The sequence below is a fragment of the Saccostrea echinata genome, unplaced genomic scaffold (genome assembly GCF_033153115.1).
Source record: "Saccostrea echinata isolate AGI-Se365-2 ecotype Australia unplaced genomic scaffold, CSIRO_AGI_Sech_v1 ptg000054l, whole genome shotgun sequence".
Taxonomy (NCBI): Eukaryota; Metazoa; Mollusca; class Bivalvia; order Ostreida; family Ostreidae; genus Saccostrea; species Saccostrea echinata.
The window spans coordinates 25890591-25912708 of NW_026889803.1; the positions used below are offsets into that span (position 1 = coordinate 25890591).

Below are 22118 nucleotides of genomic sequence, written 5' to 3' on the forward strand. Positions count from 1 at the left end.
AATGGACAGTTAAAACAAACAGAATGGACAGTTAAAACAAACAGAATGGAGAGTTACAGGTAAATTTGGAATGTGTTCAAGAGGGAGACAAAAACAAATACATAAAATACTTTTTAATTCACATGTAAATAACAAAAAGAACGCCGAGATCAAAGTTAATCCAGAACACAATGTCTGCACAGCATCCACTCGATTTTACTCTATTAAATCCATGAATGATGCACATTAATTCAATACCCAAAACTTAATTTTCACAAAACTTGAATTCAAATGACACAATTTCACATTTGATTTAAATTTCGGAAAAATCATCCCCTCGATGAGAATTCATTTTCAGATAGAAGTGCGTCTAATATTAAATTCTCCACCCAGAAAACAGTTTGCACCATGAATACTACACTGCTGCAGTTAATATTTCAGTAGAAAATGAATAAAAATGAAACATTTCCAGATTTGATTTGAAAAATATTTCAGGTCGAAGATTGGCTCGTGGCTAATCCAACACTCAGAACACAATTTGCATCTCACCATTACACTGCTGCAGTTATTATATCCTCAAAAATAGAATTAAAATAAAAAATTTCCAGGTTTAATTTGAATTTGATCATCTGTATCTGTCGTCGAAGTTCATTTTGGGGTCAAAATTTGGCTAATATTTCTTTTACTCTTACTTTTCTGTTTCCAGATCCAAATATCACTAATTTTGTGCATAGTTTGGTTTATAAGGTTTATACTCTCTCCATCACAGGAAAACATGTATGCTTTTACAACGCAAACTGTAAACTGATTTTGAAGCATCGCATACTTGTATAAATACTAGTATCCCACAAAATCCACCTGTAACTGTCCATTCTTAAGATAAAGACCTTTTGTTATTTGCATCAGGAAACACAATGGCTATTCAACAAATTGCTCTGCATCCCTAGCTTACCTTTGACTGTCCATTCCGTAAACAATGAACATGTCATTGTATGTGTGATACCTGTCATTACGGCCCTCGATTAGTTCTTTCTCTCACAGAATGGACAGTTTTCAGCCTTTCTCCTTTACTTAATATAGGAAAACTTGCCAAAAGAACATTGCATTCAATTTTCTCTCTCTCTCTCTCTCTCTCTCTATATATATATATTTATATTTACAATATTTATAGCTAAAATATATTTTTTCATAATTTTGCACTTTAAATTTATGTCTCATTTGGGATATTATAATATCCCTAACAGAGTATTATATCCCAGTGGGAATTGGTCCCATCCTGTTAAATTTGTGCATGATTTTCTGTTGCTTGACAGTTAAGTAATAAAAACAATTTTAGCTAGAGTAGGGTGATGTAACTTCGACCACCTGGATAGTTTTGACTGATCATGAGTTCCTTAAAATGTTATCATCTTTAAATGTTCTTCAACTATTTCATGCAGAAACAATATTCCTTTTTAGCTCACCTCGACAAAGTCGAGATGAGCTTATGCTATACCCCCGGCGTCGGCGTCCCAGTTAAAGTTTTAGGAGCAAGTCCATTCCCAAGTAACTATAAGCCCTACCTGTACCAAACTTGCATGGATGATGCATCTAGGGATTGACACTACCACACTTGCTTCGGATGCTGGATCTGACCTACATTTTCCAGTTGAGTGACCAGGTTAAAGTTTTTGGAGCAGGTCCATTCCCAAGTAACTATAAGCTCTATCTTGACCAAACTTGCATGGATGATGCATCTAGGAATGGACATTACCACACTTGCTTCGGATGCTGGATCTGACCTACATTTTCCAGATGAGTGACCAGGTTTAAGTTTTTGGAGCAGGTCCATTCCCAAGTAACTATAAGTCCTACCTGGACCAAACTTGATACATCTAAGGATGGACACTACCACACTTGCTTTGGATGCTGGATCTGACCTACATTTTCCAGATGAGTGATCAGGTTAAAATTTTTGGAGCAGGTCCATTCCCAAGTAACTATAAGCCCTACCTTGACCAAACTTGCATGGATGATGCATCCAGGGATGTAAGCTAACCAACCTGCTTTGGATGCTGGATTCGACCTAGATTTTCCAGATGAGTGAATTTTTGCCATATTTTAACCAAATTAGCAAGGATGATGTAGCTAGGGATGGTCACTTCCAGACTTGCTTTGGATTCTGAATCTGACGTACATTTTCCAGATGAGTGACCAGGATAAATATTTTTGGAGTAGCTATGTAACATTATGGCCTGTTATGATTAAACTTGCATAGATGGTGCATCTAAGGATGAAAACTTCCAGACTTACTTTGGATGTTGGAACTGACCAAAATTTTCTTGATTAGTAAACAGGATAAACGTTTTTTGAACGTGAAATTTGCCTTACTTAAAGATAACATTCGTCGAGGTGAGCTTCGTAATTTTTGATTACCTATGTTTAAGGTATTGAGTCGATAATAATTTTATTTCCATGAGCATAATTAAGTTGTTTACTGGAACATTAGGATATCCAAAAGGCTTTATCACACGAAAAATTACGAATGAGTGTTTTAGTCTGACACTAGGAGAAATTATCACCTTTGAAAATATCTGTATAGAAAGTTAATCAATGGATATCCGTGGCGTGACATTTATCAAATTTGGTTTTGCAGCTGAAATTCATGCCTTTTTAATTTAAAATTTTCAGTTAAAGTTTTACAAAATTAAAATGGATATAAATGGAACAGATATTGGTCGAAATTATCCCTACATGACTACTGCATCAGTGGGTAACTTCAACCATGAAAATTGAATGTTCCAATATAATCTGCAGCAATAAGACTTTTACCAGAAAGAAATTATGAGAGTATAGAAAAAATTAGGTTAAGTATTATGTACTTTTATACTCATTAGAAACTAGTTCTACAACAGGGTAAATGCATCTGTTTGGATTATATAGGGTTTAGATGCCTGTGTGTGCATGTACATTTGTTGCTCAGTAAATCACACACAAATTTATATGAATTTATATGTATTGTAAATGCATTTTAGCGAGAAAGTTTGTCACCAATCTCTTTTTCAGTACATATTGCAGGAAATCCTCCTGGAATCAAAGGAATCAAGCCTGGCCCAACAATGTATGAAACTTTTTTGGCAGGTGTTGCTTCCAGACTTCCAGAATCGGAAAACATTGATGTAAATATATCAGTTTTCTACCTTGTTTTCTTGGAATTGTACACTGATTAAGGCATTTAACAAAGCATAATGGTACACAGTTTTTTTGTTGTTGATATATATAGGAGTTCTGGGAGAACTTAATTCTGGGAAAAGATTTGATAAGAGGTACAAGATGGCCACGAGAACTTCATGGCACACCTCCAAGAGTGGGATTGATAAAGAATATTGACAAGTTTGATGCAGAATATTTCAATTTTGAGGAAAATGAGGTAAATACTATCAAGATAGCTTCATTGAAATTTTTCTTTGTTTGCCCTCAGCAGTTTACAGTTACGACTTGTACATGGGTAGTTGCCACTGATTTAAAATCATGATTGATAAAAAAAAAGTTTGCAGTTTGGTAGATTTAACAAATATTTTCACGTACTTGCATCGAAAGTTGTGGTTATATTCAAACAAGATGGGAAAAAGGGGGGGGGGGGGATGATAGTGTTTATAAATCTTTTAGTTCTTGAAAGCATACCAGTATGCATAAATTTCATTGAGAGGGTACTTAAAGTCTGCCTGTTTCTCAGTCTGATTCATTTCAGTGAGTGAAAAAATGTACGCAAGAATTGCACCAATATAGCAGTAAGAACAGTTAGGAAATTCTTGCTCTTTAAATCAAACTTAGCATCATAAGTGCAATCTTGGTGGGACATGTTCATGGAGAGTTTACCCTGTTAACCTGACCTGATAGTGTTAACTTGTATATACACAAGAAACTATTTAATAAAGGGATATGATCCTTAACTTTTCATATACATGTATTTTGAATGAGGAAAAACACTTCACACACAAACAAATAAATATTTTTTTCTTCTCATTAATGAAAGTTGTGGTAATTCTAGATTTTTACGTACGTAGGAATATATTGGGAAAAATCTTTAGAAATCTTCCTTTCAGAAACAGGACTACAATGTGTCAAATTAATACAATGAATGTAACTGTAGAAAAAAATTAAGAAACCCTCCTTTAAAAGAAGTGAAAAAGCAAATATATTTAGCTTTGATTTGAATATTCATTAAAATAATCTGAATTCTGAAAAAAGAATATATATATATTTTTTTAATAAGAAGACTGATTTGTACACTTGATATGAAGCATCAACATTCAAGATTTGAAAAAAAACCCAGGGCTTTCTAGTTGAAGGCCAAAGTACCATGGTAAAAGGTTTCATTCATCTCTACCCATTCATTTTTCAGGGAAATGTGCTTCAGGTGAGCATTGTGGCCCATAGTTCTCTTTCTTAGCTGACTGGTCTTGTTGCTATGCTCTATTCATAGGTTCATCACATGAATCCCATGTTGCGACACCTTTATGAAGTCTGTTCTGAATGTGTGGTGGATTCTGGCCTTAGTCTGTCGGTGCTACAGAATAACACCACAGGAATTTATCTAGCCTGCTTTCTCCCTGACAGTGATGCTCTGGAAACATCGAGAGAAGCCATCTCAAAATTATGTAAGCAATATTATCTCTTAGATTATTTCATGATATATTTTTCTAATGCATATGGTATAATGGGAATTTTTAACGACCATCTAATTTTATTGGCATTATTAGTTATGGTCATGGCAACACTAAGCATAAATGTCTCTAATAATTTAATTATAAATACTTTTCAAGAAGGTAATTAAATGGAGTTATCCCAAATCGCTAAAAATTAATTATGAAAAAAGAATTGGCCAGGATTTAAAAATTCATCACCAATAATTGCTCCTAATGTAATTCCAGGCACAACAGTACCTATGATGGCTGGTCATCTGATGGAATACTTTGGCTTCAGTGGTCCTATGATGACTGTGGACACAGGATGTAGCTCTAGTTTGTCTGCTCTTGAAATGGCTGTCAGTGATCTTAATGCTGGAAAATGTCAGTTTGCCATGGTTACAGGTGAGGATATAATTTCATCTGTACAATGGTCTCCAGGTATAAAGAGCTTGGATATTACAAGGTACGGCTTACAATGGGTGATTTTTAATCCCGAATTAGTTCTTGAACATTTCATTCATAAAATGTTGAATATAGTGAAATAATTTATAATGAGATTCTGCGTATAAAGAGTTCATTAGTAGTAAGCACTACTGGATATAATGAGATGTTCGCAGTATGGATAATAACACCTGCTAGTATTTTGATTTTAATATCTCAAATTCTCTGACACTTGAATTTATTCTTAGCCCAATCATGTTCAAATAGCAAAGTTTGACTGAGTGTATAAAACATTTTTGAGGCGCATTGCTATCAGCGATGTAGCCTCATTGCTGACGACCCCATTTCTTTCTTTCAATTACTGTGGCGACAAAGGACTCCACAATATTGATTCTAAATACGCTATTGAAAATAGTGCAAATGTATATTGACAAGTTGGTGATATTCATTGTCTATTTTTAAATATCAAAAAACATAAAAATCTCACATGTATATGATCTTAAATTCACTGTCAAGGAATTTTTGTTACATCACTCAAAGCTTTGTGTCCAATATTTCAGACTTAAGATATCACTCTAAAAATGGTTGCAAATTGAAGATTGGTATCAGGACCAAGTCACCTAGGAAGGCCGAGATAGTTGCACTTGAAACAATTAAAATACAATTAAAATTTAATTCATTAATATTGAGTGATGTAACGGAGACACTTCAAGTTTAATTCAAATTAATTAATTACAACTGAATTATATCTTACTTGTGACACTCATTTTTGCCCCTTTATAAACAAAATTTCTGTCCATTGTTCTCATTTACACTCAAATCTAAAGACTAATACATAAAAAGATCACCTTCTGTTTCAGACGTAACAGGACACAAACTTCAGCACACAGAAAAGAAAATTTCCTCTAAAATTAAAATTAATTGAACAAATTTTTTATTAAAGGATTTGCACTTGCATTTGGGCATTTTTTTGGCCAAGTTTGCATAATGATATGGCAAAGGAAGAAAATTATATGCCTCATTTCAACATATAGAGATGTAACACTGGACACTGAAGCCTTCCAACAAACTTTTTTTTTTAAAATTACTTAATTGTTAAGTTTTTACTTTGAATCAGATCACAGGAAACTTTAAGAAAATTTTAACTTAATAAATAAGTAAACAATTGAACAAATTTTCAGTTTTATTTAAATAATATACACTGTATTGTATATGCCCCTTTCTACACAAATGTCATTTTATCTTCTGTCAAGATATCAATCTTGATCTTTTCCAAGTTAAAGAGTCACAGAAGTGATCAGTGGCCATTCTATGACCTGAAAAGAAAAGAAAAAAAATGGTGAAAAGGTAGTTTGACAAGGATATTAAGATCTATACTCGTACTTTGATAGTGATGTAACACTGATCTCATGATATTTTCACAAATTTAACTTGGACACAAAAACTGGTGTCCTATGTTACATCATGTAATGAAGTTAAAGAATGACAGAACAATGTATAATACATACTATTTCACTCAAGTTTATTGTGTGTTTTGCACTTCTTAAAACACCAATTAGGTATTTTTGTCAGAAGCCAATCAACAAAAAAATATGCACATTCATAAATAGTGATGTAACAATGACACATTCTGTTGTGGCTTAATAATCTTGTCAAAGTTACATCTTTTATAAATTTTCAGATATTTTCTAAAATTTTCTAAAATAGAGTTTACAATGGTTATTACTTGATACAATTAAATTAAGCTCAATCAGTTGAAATTTAATCACATGTAAATTAACATTTTTGAATTAAAAGATTTAGGTAATACTTGATTGGTGGATGTGATGTAACTGTGGACACAATCAGTCCAACCATAGTGTGAAAATAAATAAGCATAATTCTTATATTAATGTAGCATAGTTCAATATTTACAGTTTATTAGAAAATTAATTCTTATTTCTTTGCAAACACGCAAATCTGGCATTATATATGTTTCAAAATACATCCTTAAATCGCCGAAAAAGATGAGGTCCCCAAAAAATGAGAGACGTAACATGTAAATGACCTACCTACTACTCGTGTCTCCTGTCATCTTTTTCTTGGAACTGATCCAACACGTGCACGGGTCTCACCAAAAGTGAAAGTAGAGACCAGAAAATGTCATACAAACAGGATGTCGTCCTCTGGTCACCCGAGTATTTGATGTATGACACGTGTATACAGACGTAACGTTTTGACACGAAAATACAGATAAAATTATGATGATTATTTTTGAAATAATACTTTCACATTTGAACACAGCCATAGTTCGTAAATCTTTTACGACGTCTCTAATTGCTATAAATAGAACATATCATCGAAGTTTCCTTCGATTGTATCTGAAAGCGGCTGTGCGCGAGACGTAACAAAATTGACACGAAATGTTACATCCCCAAGCATAAAATTTAACCATTGTTTAATTTTAAAAATATTCAATATTTTTTTGACAAACCCAGTAAATTTGATAAATAAATTTGTATATAATAAACGAATCAAGAAAATTAGGTGGAATGATTTTATTTACTGCTGCTATTCCTTCATTTCTTCGGACCATATGAAAAAATGTCACAGAGATTGTCCACTGAATTGCATCAAAAACAATCATTACAAGTTTGATTATTCGCTTGACAATCATTAAAACATCATTAGTTATTAAATATGAGCATCAGAAAATTATTAAATAAGTTTATTCATCAAAGTTGTGAAAGAAAAAGAAATAAATGGCATTTTAGATAGACGTAACGAAAATTCCTTGACAGCGAATTTAGGATCATATGTTGTTTATACTTTGAAAGCAACAAAAATAATAAAAAAAGAAACAAAAAAAGAGAAAACAACAACAAACAAACGTGCACTACGCGGAGTAAGATCTGTTTGCATCACAGCAGCTCGTACTATAAATTATTAGGCCTTGTAAGGCGATATTGCTTGTACGAATATCTGAGAAAAATATACAATAATTTTATTTTATAAAACATCACTAACAATAGGAACAAGATGGTTGTTTTTATAGAAATAGAAGGGATATTATTATTTTTTCACTCGATGAAACAAATAGTAAAATGTCCAACTGAATAATTTTTTGCAACAAGCTCCACCTTTCGGGAAAAAAATTCCACAAGGGTGACATGAAATGGTGAAATGATCAGTTTTTGGTGAAATGTCGGTTGAATATGATTAATTGACTAATAAAAAAAACTGCAATGACTGTGGATTTCAAATTATAGGATTACTAGTACCTTATAAACATAGACGTTATGAGTTCAATTTTTATAGAGCCAATTTTATCGAAAATATCGGAGGAAATCGGCCGCCATTGACAGGTTTCATAGTATATGGTATACCACACCTGATTGTTTTTGTTTTGTTTTGTTTTTGTTTTTGTTACCGACAGCCAGGAAATTATACAGAATTATTCAATAATTATTCCTTTCTAAATTCTCATTCATTATTTCATCTTCCTGCTAAGATAATAATGAAAGAATAAAAATAAAAATATAATGAAAAATATATAAAAATAGAATTAAAATCAGTTATAAATTAATTTAAATATCAATGAATTATAATTGGTATCTCAGACTATCTTTAAAAAGTGTTTGACCTCTCCTGACCGACTGGCTATAAAAAATGCCAAGACTCAAAACATTTTTTAACCTCAAAGAAACGATATTTTAATTTTTACTTTTATTCCTGATTTTCCCTCAACATGTATGTTGAATTTTTCAGAGAATTTTTGTTGTTGAGTTTTCTATCTTCAATGCGATGCGCCTCTCAGGCCATCAGGTTTATAATTTTATTTTGGTAAATGGTGTTGTGTTTCTCTCTGTCATTTAAGGAGGAAATGCTTATTCATAAATAATTGAAGAAGTCAGAGAAAAAAAAAAAAAAATTGTCATGTGTCTATGTTGAAATTTCTCCTTGACTTGAAACAAATTTAGTTAATCAGAGCTACACTCTTATCAGAGACTTCTAGTTTTGTGAATTATAAACATGTATAGAACAATTTTCATCCACATTTCCATGAAAACAAGCACTGCAAATGTAAAAAACAAAAATAAACCATGTCTTTTAATATTTAAGTGAGTATTGCATTGGGAAACATACTGAAGAAAATATTTCTTTGTTGAAAGTAATCAGATGAGTGAGTGATATTCTTTGTAAAACTTGGTGCACTAGAAGAATAAACAATACTATTCCATAGGCTCAAATTTAAGAGTGCAGAAGGGTAGCAATCATTTACCAGAAGAACATTAGTAGGGTGTATTTTCCTTTGTTAGAAAAGATTTGTTTTTCAGGTGCCAACCTTTTGCTCAATCCAAGTTATTTTCAACAAATGATGCAACTGGGCATGCTCAATCCCTCTGGTCACAGCAATGTGTTTGATGCTAAGGCTGGAGGATATGTCAGAGCTGAGGGGGTGGTGGCTGTTTTACTCACAAGGTGTGTTACGTCACATAGGTAACATGAGGCACCTGAATATTGTCAGTTTTTCATGCTATGACCAACTCAGCTTCATTGTCTGGAACTGAAACTTAAGAAACAAGTGGCATGATTTAAAAATTGATGGAAAATTTTCTTTAAGAGTCTTCAGGCCTGTGCATCTACAAGACAATCTTCATGCAAGGCAATAACACAGAAAAATCCTGGACCAATTTTGAAATCATGTTACATACTTTTAGAGTTCCAGTCCAAGATGGAACTGAATTGGTCAGCTTGAGAGACTCGTAATATTCAGGTGACTGTCACAGCCCACAGACCTCTATGTCTTGTTAAAGCATTCAATATCAGCTTTTTACTTTATTTTTTGTGAGGAAACATAATTACTTAATTGTAAAATATAGGAACTTAAAAAAACAAAACACATAAAGAATTGTCCAGTAGAAGTAAATGATTTCAACCACAAGGTATAGAGTTGACTTTGGTGGGGAATATATGGCTTTACAGAAAGTTGGTCAATAGAGATTAAGCATTGGATCTAAAGTATAAAAAATAATGTATTTTGATAAACACTGACTTTTCACTTTTATACACATGTATGATCTATTTAACAGGAATGTTACCATTTGCAAACGTGTGTATCTGAGTATAAGTGACATCCTCACCAACTGTGATGGCTTCAAATCAGAAGGTACTGTCATGATTTAATAGGCATATATTAATTCAATTCAGGCAGATTTTCCTTGAATGATAAAGAGTTGAAAAACTCGCTTGAGTGGAAAATAATGGATGTACATGTGAGATCAGTATAATGAACTTTATAATTGCTTGCATGGTATTGGAAACCATAAAATATATAGTACCGTAAGTTTTGGGGTATATGTAGATGGGGTATATAGGTCGAAAGGCTCATTTTCAGCCGTAATTTTTAAAAAATCTTTAGATAGGACGAACTCGGAAGATAGGACGAGGCTTTGTTTATCGATTTTCTAGAGATTCTTACATAGATACTACGTATCAGAACATGTATACCTCTTTAATTAACCCCTGATATTAACGTATTGATAAAATAAACTGGTATTTTTGTGAGTACAGCATTTTAATAGTGTTTTATACAAACATAGCTAAAACTTCGTTGAATTGTGATATAACGTATTTTCTCCAACTTGCTTGTTAAATGCCGTCGTAGTTTGACTGTCGTTAAACACATAAATACGGTAGTATACAACAGCTATAATTAGGGAAATACCCGAAATCAAACAATAATTATTTCCATTTTAGAACATCGTGGACACATTCTTTTATTCCGACATTATTTACCGGGGTACAATCTTAACTTCCATGACCGCCATTTTTATATTTCTTGTCCAGGGATTTGCTAAAACACGCAATTGACTATTACATGTACAGTGAGCAATCGAAATTAATCATATTATCATGCTTTAATTTTGCTTGAGATGTTGTTGTAAAAAATAAATTTAATTGAGAGTACATTCGCAATTTAACAGTCATCATGAATTTCACAGTTTTGTTTGTTCGATGATGTATAGCACTAATACCCCTGTAACGGCACGTGGATCTGTTAATCATGCCCTTCGGGTGTTTAAACCAACACAGGCGTTAACACCTTTTTGTACACAGTGTATATACCTTTATCTTTCAGACAATGAAAATTATATTAGAAGCCAATCTTTGTATAATTCAGTGTACCCCTTGGGATACAAAACAAAATAGTTATGACTAGCGGTGTATTTGGTAAATAATTTTTGGAATTTACTGGCAACAATTTATTTCACGCATTTTACATTTACCCGTAAATAAATATCAAGACAATGAAAAAATATTTAGGTATACTATTTCAATTAATCGTTACAAATAAATGTAAAAATAAATTAAAAAAAAAGAAAAAAAAAGATTACAATTGCGATTGTGAAAAACTCTTCCGTATTTTAAACTTTGATACGGTTGCGGTTTTATTTTTAGTAAACGATTGCGACTTCCAACTTCACAAGATGGACACAATATGTTGTAAATATACTTTGAGACATTATTTACTAGATGATATTATAAGTTTTTTGTACATCGACGGATATTTAATGGAACTTATTTTGTAAGAAATCAATGAAATAAATAATTAATTCTTTATTGTTTATTTTTTTCTCGGTAAAATAACTTAAAAAAATACGAAAATGGCACAGTTTTGCTTTAAAATTGACGTAAATTTTACTGATTTGGGGGGCATTTTTCGTAAACTTGAGCCTTAGATAGGACGATTCGTTAAATAGGACGACCCCAACAGTTCTGAGAAAAAAAGTATCATTTTATCTTCCAAAACTTACGGTACATTATGTAATTTAACAAAGTAGCAATTACCTTGAGTGAGTTTAAATTCATGGAGGCAAAAAATTGTAGTCCACACTGAATCAAATGCTCAGGTTTGCAATTAATTTATGAAGCACAATTAATAGGACACTGACATTTTAAGGCAAATAGTGACTTTGAAGGTCATTCATGGCACAGAGGTTATTTATATGAACCAGTTGATGTCTCCTGTCCCTGAACTTATGCTATTAGTACAAAGCTAAATTCTGTCAAGTTCTTGTTTTGGTCAAAATGGAAATGGATAAATTGTAAAGCTCCTACTTGGCATAAGAGATTGCTTTTTTGTGACCATGGAATGTATTGACCCTGACCCTTGCATCATTTTATTTATAATTTATTTCTTTGGTAGTATGGTAATGATATCTCTTGCTCTTTTTTTTTTTTTAAGGAATCACCTTCCCAAATAGTCAGTCTCAGGCAAAATTGATGTCTACAATTTACAGCAGAGATGACATTGATGTTAATGATATAGCATATGTAGAAGCTCACAGCACTGGTACTAAGGTCGGGAACAACATATCACTAACAACCATGAATCAGTTGACATGTACCTCCTAATTTTATAGATTTTCTAAATATTAATGAATCCTGTCATGAGTTGTACTTTAAGATTTTTGAGATTTCGAGACTGTTTATAATATAGGCTGGGGATCCTGTGGAAGCAAATGGCATTGTCCAAGCCCTCTGTGAAGGCAGACACAAGCCTTTGCTGGTCGGATCAGTCAAAGCTAGTATGGGGCACAGCGAGGCCACTGCAGGTAAATGAACATTTACCAGTAATGATGTTCAGTACAGGTGTACTTAAGGAGTTATAATTCAGTATACATTGGATTCTTGTCCTTGCAGGATTAGCAAGTTTGGTGAAATGCATCATGATAGCAAGGCATGGAACAATTCCACCCCAGATAAATTATGATTCACAAAACCCTAAAATAGATGGAATTACACAAGGAAAGATCAAAGTAGTAGACCAGGCAATGCCTTTAGCAGGTAAGGAGCAGCCATAACAGCTTTTCTTTTCGCTTACAAAATTTCATTGAAGCTTAAATTCAGACAAAAGTCTTTCCTTGAATGATTCATTATAACTACCTCACACAAACAGAGTTTCACGGTCCTTTGGATGAGACCGTATAAACCGAGGTCCCGTGTCACATTAGGTGCTGGCACGAAAAATATCCCTCACTGCTCAATGGCTGTAAGTGCCAAGTATAGGACAAAATTTGCAGCTCTCCACCGGCAAGTGGTGGCGTCTCTATATGAGTGTAAAATTCTCGAGAGGGACGTTAAACAAAATACAAACAAACAAACAGAGTTTGGGTGGTAAAAGTTGGAATCACCATTTCAATCTGTCCATTTTGGCCTCAGATTATCAGATTAACAAGTTTCAATGACCCAAAGTATAGAAATCAAGAGCCCTGAAATTATTGCTTTTAAATGAAGAAATATTGAAAGCTTACACTTGAGACAAAGGTTTCTTGTAACTCTAAGATATGCCCTAACCCAGGGTATTTTGGACAAGGGCAATGTTACAGGTTTGCTTTGGCCATAAATTTGAAGGAAAATATTAGAGGATAATACTTTACACAATGTGTCAAAGGTGAATGTGTAACATCCTGCATCAAGGTCACAGGGTTGGTTGAGTTCTAGTTCCTGTCATGGGGAGATTTCACATTTTGAGGTCTAGTAAGACAAACATGACTTGTGCTTTGGTAAGGTGTTTTGTGATCATTACATCTGTGCAGCTATAGATTTTTAGCTCTGCTGATGGGAGGCCAGACAAACTTATGCTATGCTGAAGTGTCCATTGTCCATCTATCCAACTGTCTGTCTATTTGCAAATAATAATTCAGAGTGCTATTTCCTACTACAGATTTGGTCTGATTTTAATATTAACTTTTACAAAAGTAGGCAACACCAGATGTATAAATCTAGTCTCGAGACCATAAACTGAGAATAGACTCTAGTCAAAATTTCATAGTAGTATATGTAATGGATATATGCCGAATACTGTTCTATATGTAAAATTATCAGACTGTTTGAGGCCCGTTAGGGCCTCAAACAGTCTGATAATTTTACATATAGAATTGTATGAGGCATATATCTTACTTAAAACATTGCTATTTAAATGTCCAAAAGTTACCTGGATAAGTCCGATAATTACACAATAGGAGTTCAGGCATCAATAGTTTTCTACCTGAAACCATCTAATAAGTAGACAAAAGAAAAGAGAAAGTTTTTTTTTTTTAAGACGGTAAAATCAGTGAGTGAACTCTTTTGTTTCATTCATTCAATGGCAGTCGTTTGGCTTAGCAGGATCTATGGACAGTGGTCAGGTGATGAGGGATTTTTTATGATTTGGAATATTTTTTTTTATTAGGTGCGTTTGACATTGATACAGATACAGTGTTGGATGATATCTTCGAAATGCATTTAAAGTAATAATGCAGATTTTTATCTAAATTTTGATTGGATGATATAATGAAACTCTTGGGCTTTAAAAGTGCGGTCATCATGGTCATTGGCGAACAAATCTCGTTAAATGAAGAGATTCGCAGACTGGTTCTTTATCAGAAATGGATTTAAATTGGCTTATTCCCAGTGATGTATCGAAAACGCTTTGCAAAAAAACTGAATGGAAAGTGTTACTTTTGAGGAAGTTTAAGACTCCAGTTTCTTCTTGGATTTGCTATTTTTAACAACTTAATTTCCTCGCGTTCGCGTTCCCTGAATTTTTTCTCCCTAACTTTTTTTGGTTTCTGGACAAATTAAACCTTGATTTCACTCTTGTTGTTGTTTTTTAACTACTGTCCGATTTTGTTATCACTGCAGTCCGATAATATATTATTGGACTGCTAATCATTATTATCGGACGACTACATGTAAATTTTTAGACTGCAAGAACAAAGGCATGACTTCACAGCAATGTTTTAAAAATTTTGAAATAATTTGAAAATAAAACAAAATTTTCATCATTCATGCAGAACTTTGTATTTGAATATTATAACTTGCAACTATTTAGACATATTTTTTACAAATAGAAACTGTGACTCTAAATTCTGTTCTCAGATTATGGTCTTGGAACCTAGTTATCAGTATTTGATTTGGGTGAATGGTGTTGCCTTGTTAAATTAAACAAGCATTCTGAGAGTATTGCATTAGCAATACTAGTCCCCTACCGGCAACTGTATTCTGGTTCCCGTTAAGAATTGAAAATGCCATAATTCCGCCAAAAATCAATGAAGCGGGACGAAATGCAAACTTGATCTTTAACTAATCAAGGTAAAGTAACATACCAAAAATCAGCTCAATATCTGAAAGCGTTTAGAGAAAATTGCGAAAAACCCCTAAAAATTGAAAAGGCCGTAATTCCGTAAAAAATCAATGAAACAGAACGAAATGCAGACTTGATCTGTAACTCATCAAGATACACACACGTACCAAAAATCAGCTCAATATCTGCAAGCGTTTAGGAAAAAAGTGCGGAAAACCAAGTGGGACAGACTGACAGACAGATAGAGGGACAGACAGACAGACGTACGGACGGACGGACAGACTCAGAGGAAACCTATAGTCCCCTCCGGTTTCACCGGTAGGGGACTAAAAAAAGAGAGAATTTTTAAAATTTATTTAAATTGACAAAGACAAGTATTTAGACAGGTTTTTCTTAAAGTGTTTATTTTTGAGTTCTAATTAAACCCCTGCTCCGAAGGAGAGGGGGGTATACTGTTTTACCCTTGTGTGTCTGTCTGTCTGTCTAGCTGTGTGTCTGTCCGTAACAAATTTTTGTCACAGTTTTCTCAGCAACTACTCATCGCAGATGCTTGAAATTTTAGCACACTCTTTGTTTAGGCGTGCCATATGTTGGGATTCATTTTTGTATGAATCCGATGTCTGTCTTTAACATACATAACAAATTTTGGTCGCAGTTTTCTCAGCAACTACTCATTGCAGTTGCATAAAATTTCAGCACACTTTTTGGTTAGGCATGCCATATGTTGGGATTCATTTTTGTACGAATCCGATGTCAACTTCCTGTTTATCCGTGTGTCTGTCTGTACCATACATAGCAAATTTTGGTCAGTTTTCTCAGCAACTACTCATCACAGATGCTTGAAATTTTAGCAAACTCTTTGGTTAGGCATGCCATATTTTAGGATTCATTTTTGTACGAATCTGATGTCAACTTCCTGTTTATCCGTGCGTGTGTCTGTACCATACATAACAAATTTTGGTCGCAGTCTTCTCAGCAACTACTCATCGCAGTTGCATAAAATTTCAGCACACTTTTTGGTTAGGCATGCCATATGTTGGGATTCATTTTTGTACGAATCCGATGTCAACTTCCTGTTTTTCCTTGCGTGTGTCTGTACCATACATAACAAATTTTGGTCACAGTTTTCTCAGCAACTACTCATCACAGATGCTTGAAATTTTAGCACACCCTTTGTTTAAGAATGCCATATGTTGGGATTCATTTTTGTAAAGATCCAATGTCCACTTCCTGATTATCACTGTGTCTGCCATAACTGAACTTGTATATTCACATCAGAGTGGGGGTATTATTAGTGAGCATTGGCTCACAGACTTCTTGTTTACTTCAGATGGATACATAAGTTTGAATTCATTTGGATATGGAGGCGCTAATGGGCATGCCGTGTTAAAGCCTTTTAGAAAACAGCATACTATTAACAAAGGCAAGCTATTCAAGATAACCTATTTTGGAAATTTAAGAGAAAAGAAGAAATTTGCTTGCTAATCTTTCATTATTTTGTGCATCCTTGACAGATGTATCACATAGCCTAGTAACCATCCATACAAGAAATGAAAGAGAAATGGAGTCTGTTGTGGACTTTGTTAGGAAGAATAGGAAGAATGTATCTTCACTGGCTCTTCTGTCCAATTCCTGGTTGTCAAGTGACCCAAGAAGACCCATCAGAGGATACATAATTGCAGAACATCACAATAATGGTAAAAATAAAAATCAGAGGATTTGGCATAAAAGAAGAAATTAGCTTTTTGGAAAACTTGTAGATGTACTCTATATTTTCCATTGTAGGTGTTAGCCATAAGGTGTCTAAACACATCTCTTTGGTTCCATCTATATGGCTGTTGTTGAGAGACGTAGCATTTGAGAAGTTGGCCCTGTCCTCAATTCTCATAGAAAATCCTATTTTCAGGAGATCAATTCAAACTTCCCAGAAGGTAAAATCCAGAGAGTTATATAGGTAGACAATTCTTTTCATCAGTGTAAAATTATGATAAAGATTAAAAATTTCTCTAAATTTGACAGATTCTGAATAAAATGGATGAAACATTTCAACTGACACAAATGCTGACTATAGGACCAGCAGCTTGTCAAATTAATGAGAGAATAGTTCTTGCCATTTCTTCATTAATAGGTAAATTTCTTTTTCATTTTAGCATATTGGAGAAAATTGTCATGAAATATTGAAGAAGATTTTTAAAACGCAATATATGTGTGATGTAGCTATTTACAGTTGTTTTCATATTTTAGTACCTTAAACATTGTATATAGTGTATTGTTTATAGTCACTAAGAATAATTTCAGATGAATGTGATGAATATAAAGACTGCATAAATAGGTGTTATCACAATAGCCTGTTGTATAGATACCCTTTAATGAATACTGTGAGTATCCTCTTGATCTCAATTATTTGTGTACATCACAGAATCAGTAGGTCATCAAACTGTAGCTAACATTGATTACTGCACCCCCTAGGAAAACAAGTTGCATTATCCAATGAAATCTTGTTTTGTTCTGCCTTACGCCAATGAATTTAAGACTGGACAGCAATTTAAATTCTGACCAATGAGATTGCCTTATTTTCATTTGATTAAGAAAGACCATTTTAGCGTCATTTTCTAAAAAAAATTTGTTGCACACAGACCGCGTTGAATTTTCTAAGCCTTTTTTTGCCAAATTTTTATGTATCAATATCAACAAACCTTTCAAGTGGCGTGATGTACAACAAAAATCAAAAGTGCAACTATTGTGACGTTATTTTAATGCCCTTTGAACTCTATGATTTTATTATGCCATCTATAGCCTGGGATTCACCTCATATCCAAATTGGCAGATTATCATCACCTCTGAATGTTCTTAGACATTCCTGAATGGTACATTATCTACAGCAAAGAGACTAAAAGTTACCATTCCTACATAATTGAGTGTAACAGTGTCAAAGACAATGTGTTATTTTAGACTGCACAGGTCTGCTTTTTGCAAGGGATGTTTTTTCTCATTCTTGCTCCTAACTTGAGGATTAAGAGATTAATACTGAAGAAAATGAATTGGATTTATTTATTGCATTTTTTTTTCTAGTTAGACCTAAAACAAACAAATATGATACCTTCATAAGAGGACAATTAGTTGATAATTTGCCTCAGCTAAGTCTTGTTGTCAATCTTATATTAAGTCTTCTTGTTTTATCACTAGGTTTAGTGGACACCATTACAGAGGCAAATGTCCCAGTTCAGGGTGTAGTGGGATGTGGTCTGTCAGAAATTGTGGCAGGATATAAAGATGGCTGCCTTAACAGGGAACAGTGTGTTCGATTGGCTTACTTGATAGGAGAGCAAATTGAGAAATGTTCAAAAACAGGTCACGATGCAAGCCCAAGATGGCTGATCTTTCTACAAAGCATAAAAATACATCATTTTAGTCCATTATTTAATGTAAAAAGTGATCCAGAGTTTTTTTTAATTTTTTAAAGATCTCCATGGAAGATATTCTGTATATAAAACCACTTTGAATCCAGAAGACATCTACTGCCTTGGACCATTCACCAGGGTGCTCTCAGTGATTGCCCAGGATATATTTGTCATCGCAGTGGACAACAAATACAAAGATGAGGTTTTAAGAACCATTCATGAAAAAGGTAAGATCTAAGATAAAATTACTACTGGTTTAGTAATCATTTATTTTTAACAATCCCCTGAAGGTTTATATTAATTTCAGTACATAGATTCTTAAATGAGCAGAGCTTCTTTGTTAATATACATATGTACATTATTCATTATGTCGTTAAATTCAGCATTATTTAACGAAGATCAAAATTGAAAAGTATGTTAGATTTCGCCTAATATGTTATACAGTAAAATGCACTTATAGTGAAGTGCCAGGGACTAACAATTTTGATTCCTTATAAATTTGTTATAATGTCCAATAAGTTTATAATACATTATAAAAGCAGAGGAAATGAAAATCACTTTGGTGTGAGGATGAATTCATTATATTAAGTTTGTCCCTGGCAGACACTTTAATTGTGATTATACCTTAAATTTCAGCTCAGTTCTGTTTTGCATCATACAAAAATACTGTAGAATATCATCATTGTTCTTGAGGGATCAATGTTTATGGGTCGATCTTACCCATGGATGTGCATCCCCATAAACCATACATTTGTCAAGAAATTGGTTCATTGAATGAATCTTCTACATACAGGACCTTAGACCCACGAAATAACGTGGCCATGAACTAGTGTAATTTTGCTTGCCCACAAACATTGTCCCCCACAAATTAAAGTGATTTAACATTCTACTACAGTTATTGCCGAGATCAAAGAAATGCCACGGACATTATTCTCCATTAATTCACAAACTTCATCAAAAAATTATCAGATCAGAAACACATATCAAACCTGTAAAGTTGACAAGAATATTTCACTGTAGAATTTAATACTTACAGTTAAACTTCGTTATCTCGAAGTTGATGGGACCGTTGATGAACTTCGAGATATCCGGGGGTTCGACATATCGAGGGTTATAATTCAAATGAACTTCAAATAAACTTAGTGAAGTGAACATGTACTTAATAGTAAAAACATGTCAAATTCCTTCTTGTTTGAAATTCTGTATACGATTTCTTTAATAAACATGTACATGTATTTAGCAATAAAAAGATTTTTACATTCTCTTTATAATTCACAAAATAAAAAAACTTTGTATAATATGCACATAAGTATGATCTTTCTACCAAGCCGCATGTCAACCGCTAGCATCGTTTCCCATGTATACATAACCGGATATTGTCTATGCAGTGTAAATTTAAAACCGGTCGCTGTCAGAATAACGAAAACGAAATATACATTTTCTTTTATAAGAAAAACATGTTCATACATGTATAATCAGTTAAAAGAAAATTATTTTACCATAATAAAATCAAATGCAAAAGAAAAATCACACACTTTTGTCTAACAACAGAACAACACTGAATCACAGGGCACTATAGCACAAGTTTTTACTGCGACACACGCTCACATGATGGTGTGTACGGACGATTGTAAATTCTGCACGCTCATATAGGAAAAATAAATTCTAATTGCATTAAATTACAGAATTTTGTTTTACTTCGATGTTTATGATTTTCACTTTCATATGCATAAACTATGTATATTTCACTTTCATATGCATAAACTATGCATATTTCACATAGCATTAAATAGCGATTATCAAGATGAACGTACCCAAGCCACAAAACAACGTGTCATCCACGCGTATGCATTAGACTAATACACACAACCTTGGCTTGCATAATTAAAATCAGGGTAAGCCATACATACACTTCGTATAATTATCGCGCTATTATTTGTTGATCACAGGAACACAGGTAACCCGTGCGTGACAGACAGGTGGGTGTTATCAATAGAGCGTCCAGTTTACCTAACTGACTTGATCATCAGTGCGGAAAATTATCCTGACTTCGAGATAACGCATGTGATTTTAATGAATGGGTACACAATTTTACTTCGAGATAACCGGGGTATTCGACATTACCGTGTTCGACATAGAGGGGTTTATTTTAATCATTTATGAAGCAAATTTCGTCGGGACCGCGGCCTTACTTCGACATATCCGGGGTATTCGAGATATCCGTGTTCGAGATATCGAAGTTTAGCTGTATTTACAACTGAAAAATGTCGGTTTTTATAGCTAGATTGGGCTGTTCCATGGACTTCCCAACAACATTTACACTCGGTGATTTTACAGATAAAGCAATATGAAATAGACAATTGATTTTGTTATTTTACATTCATAAAAATTAATCAGTATATATTGCAAACAAATTTATAAATAAAGGATATTTTTAACCCAACAAAAGCTCAAATCCTCTGCATTCTATGCAATAGATACAAAAGTAAACAAACAAATTGACCATCTGGTGTTAATTGGAACAGCGAATTCAGATCATGACATGGTGACCTTATTCGTTTCTCTGTTGAGGAAAAGTTCAGTTGTATTGTAGAATAGAAATGAAGTCCTTGTTGTTGTGAATGATGCAGGATACCCTCTTTGGTGGCGAAATGGCGAAAGCCTCGGCTTTTATATTTCAAACAACATTTCGAGACATCGGAGGTTATCCTGCAACATTCACAAAAATGTGGATTTTATTTCTTAAGTATTTAACCAAAAAGGTTAATAACAGCTTCTGTTTAGTGCACTTTCTTATTCGCACATGTCCATCAGTTTAGTTTAATATTGACTCCACATTTACCTTTTAGATGGGTTCTTCTTGTAGGTGGTTATTATTTGGAATTAAAAGACAGACTCCCTCTGTATAGTGAATGGATGGACGGTTTGATTGATGGTATAGAAGAACAAGCTCAAGAAATTATAAACAGTCCTAAATGCAGGTGAAATAAAGGAAAATTCTTTCTTAAACAATAATAGGCTTAAAATCTTAATTAGTCATAATGACCATTAGAGACCAAATCGATTTTAACCTGAAATCCAGTTGCTCTTTTTACTGAGTCACTTGACTTGCATATTGCAGTCAGTTTTATTTCAGCTTGCATAAACTTTGCAATTTTTTATTTCAGTCATATTGCATCAAAGTATTCATTGGTATTGCATAAACTATGTTCAAAATAAAGAAATGGATAAGATGAGTTTGATTCACAAAAAGATTTCATCCCAAAAGGATTCTTGACTATCTATTTTGTTGTTTTAAGAGAAACCTTGAAAAATCAGTGAAACTAAATCATGCATTGATCTGTATTTTTAGCTCACCTCAACAAAGTTGGGGGAGCTTATGTAATACCCTTGGCGTCGGTGTCGGCGTTCCAGGTTAAGGTTTTTGGAGCAGTTTTCTTTTCAAGTACTTCTATGGCTTATATTAGTCAGAGATGCATGGAGGATGCTTCTAGTATGTTTCATTGTACCAGTCAA

General features: G+C 33.5%; 1 protein-coding gene and 1 long non-coding RNA gene across 2 annotated transcripts in view; one reads left to right on the forward strand and one right to left on the reverse strand.

Moving 5' to 3' along the window:
• The first annotated feature begins 3043 nt into the window (after nt 1-3043).
• The window catches only part of LOC133205502 (fatty acid synthase-like), a 40833-nt gene continuing 21758 nt past the window's right edge, over nt 3044-22118 (forward strand). The window contains exons 1-16 of the mRNA XM_061341330.1: nt 3044-3137; nt 3242-3388; nt 4445-4619; nt 4893-5051; nt 9407-9551; nt 10163-10239; nt 12319-12434; nt 12574-12688; nt 12777-12920; nt 16532-16624; nt 16716-16898; nt 16987-17132; nt 17221-17329; nt 18388-18552; nt 18665-18829; nt 21469-21583. Of these exons, the coding sequence (XP_061197314.1) occupies nt 3078-3137; nt 3242-3388; nt 4445-4619; nt 4893-5051; nt 9407-9551; nt 10163-10239; nt 12319-12434; nt 12574-12688; nt 12777-12920; nt 16532-16624; nt 16716-16898; nt 16987-17132; nt 17221-17329; nt 18388-18552; nt 18665-18829; nt 21469-21583 (2114 nt within the window). The 5' untranslated portion in view covers nt 3044-3077. The remainder of the gene's footprint in view (nt 3138-3241; nt 3389-4444; nt 4620-4892; nt 5052-9406; nt 9552-10162; nt 10240-12318; nt 12435-12573; nt 12689-12776; nt 12921-16531; nt 16625-16715; nt 16899-16986; nt 17133-17220; nt 17330-18387; nt 18553-18664; nt 18830-21468; nt 21584-22118) is intronic.
• Nucleotides 6261-7396, reverse strand: LOC133206211 (uncharacterized). Its single transcript, XR_009723718.1, has 2 exons — nt 7142-7396; nt 6261-6406 (listed from the first exon to the last, which is right to left on the reverse strand). It is a non-coding gene; the product is annotated as an uncharacterized LOC133206211 (long non-coding RNA).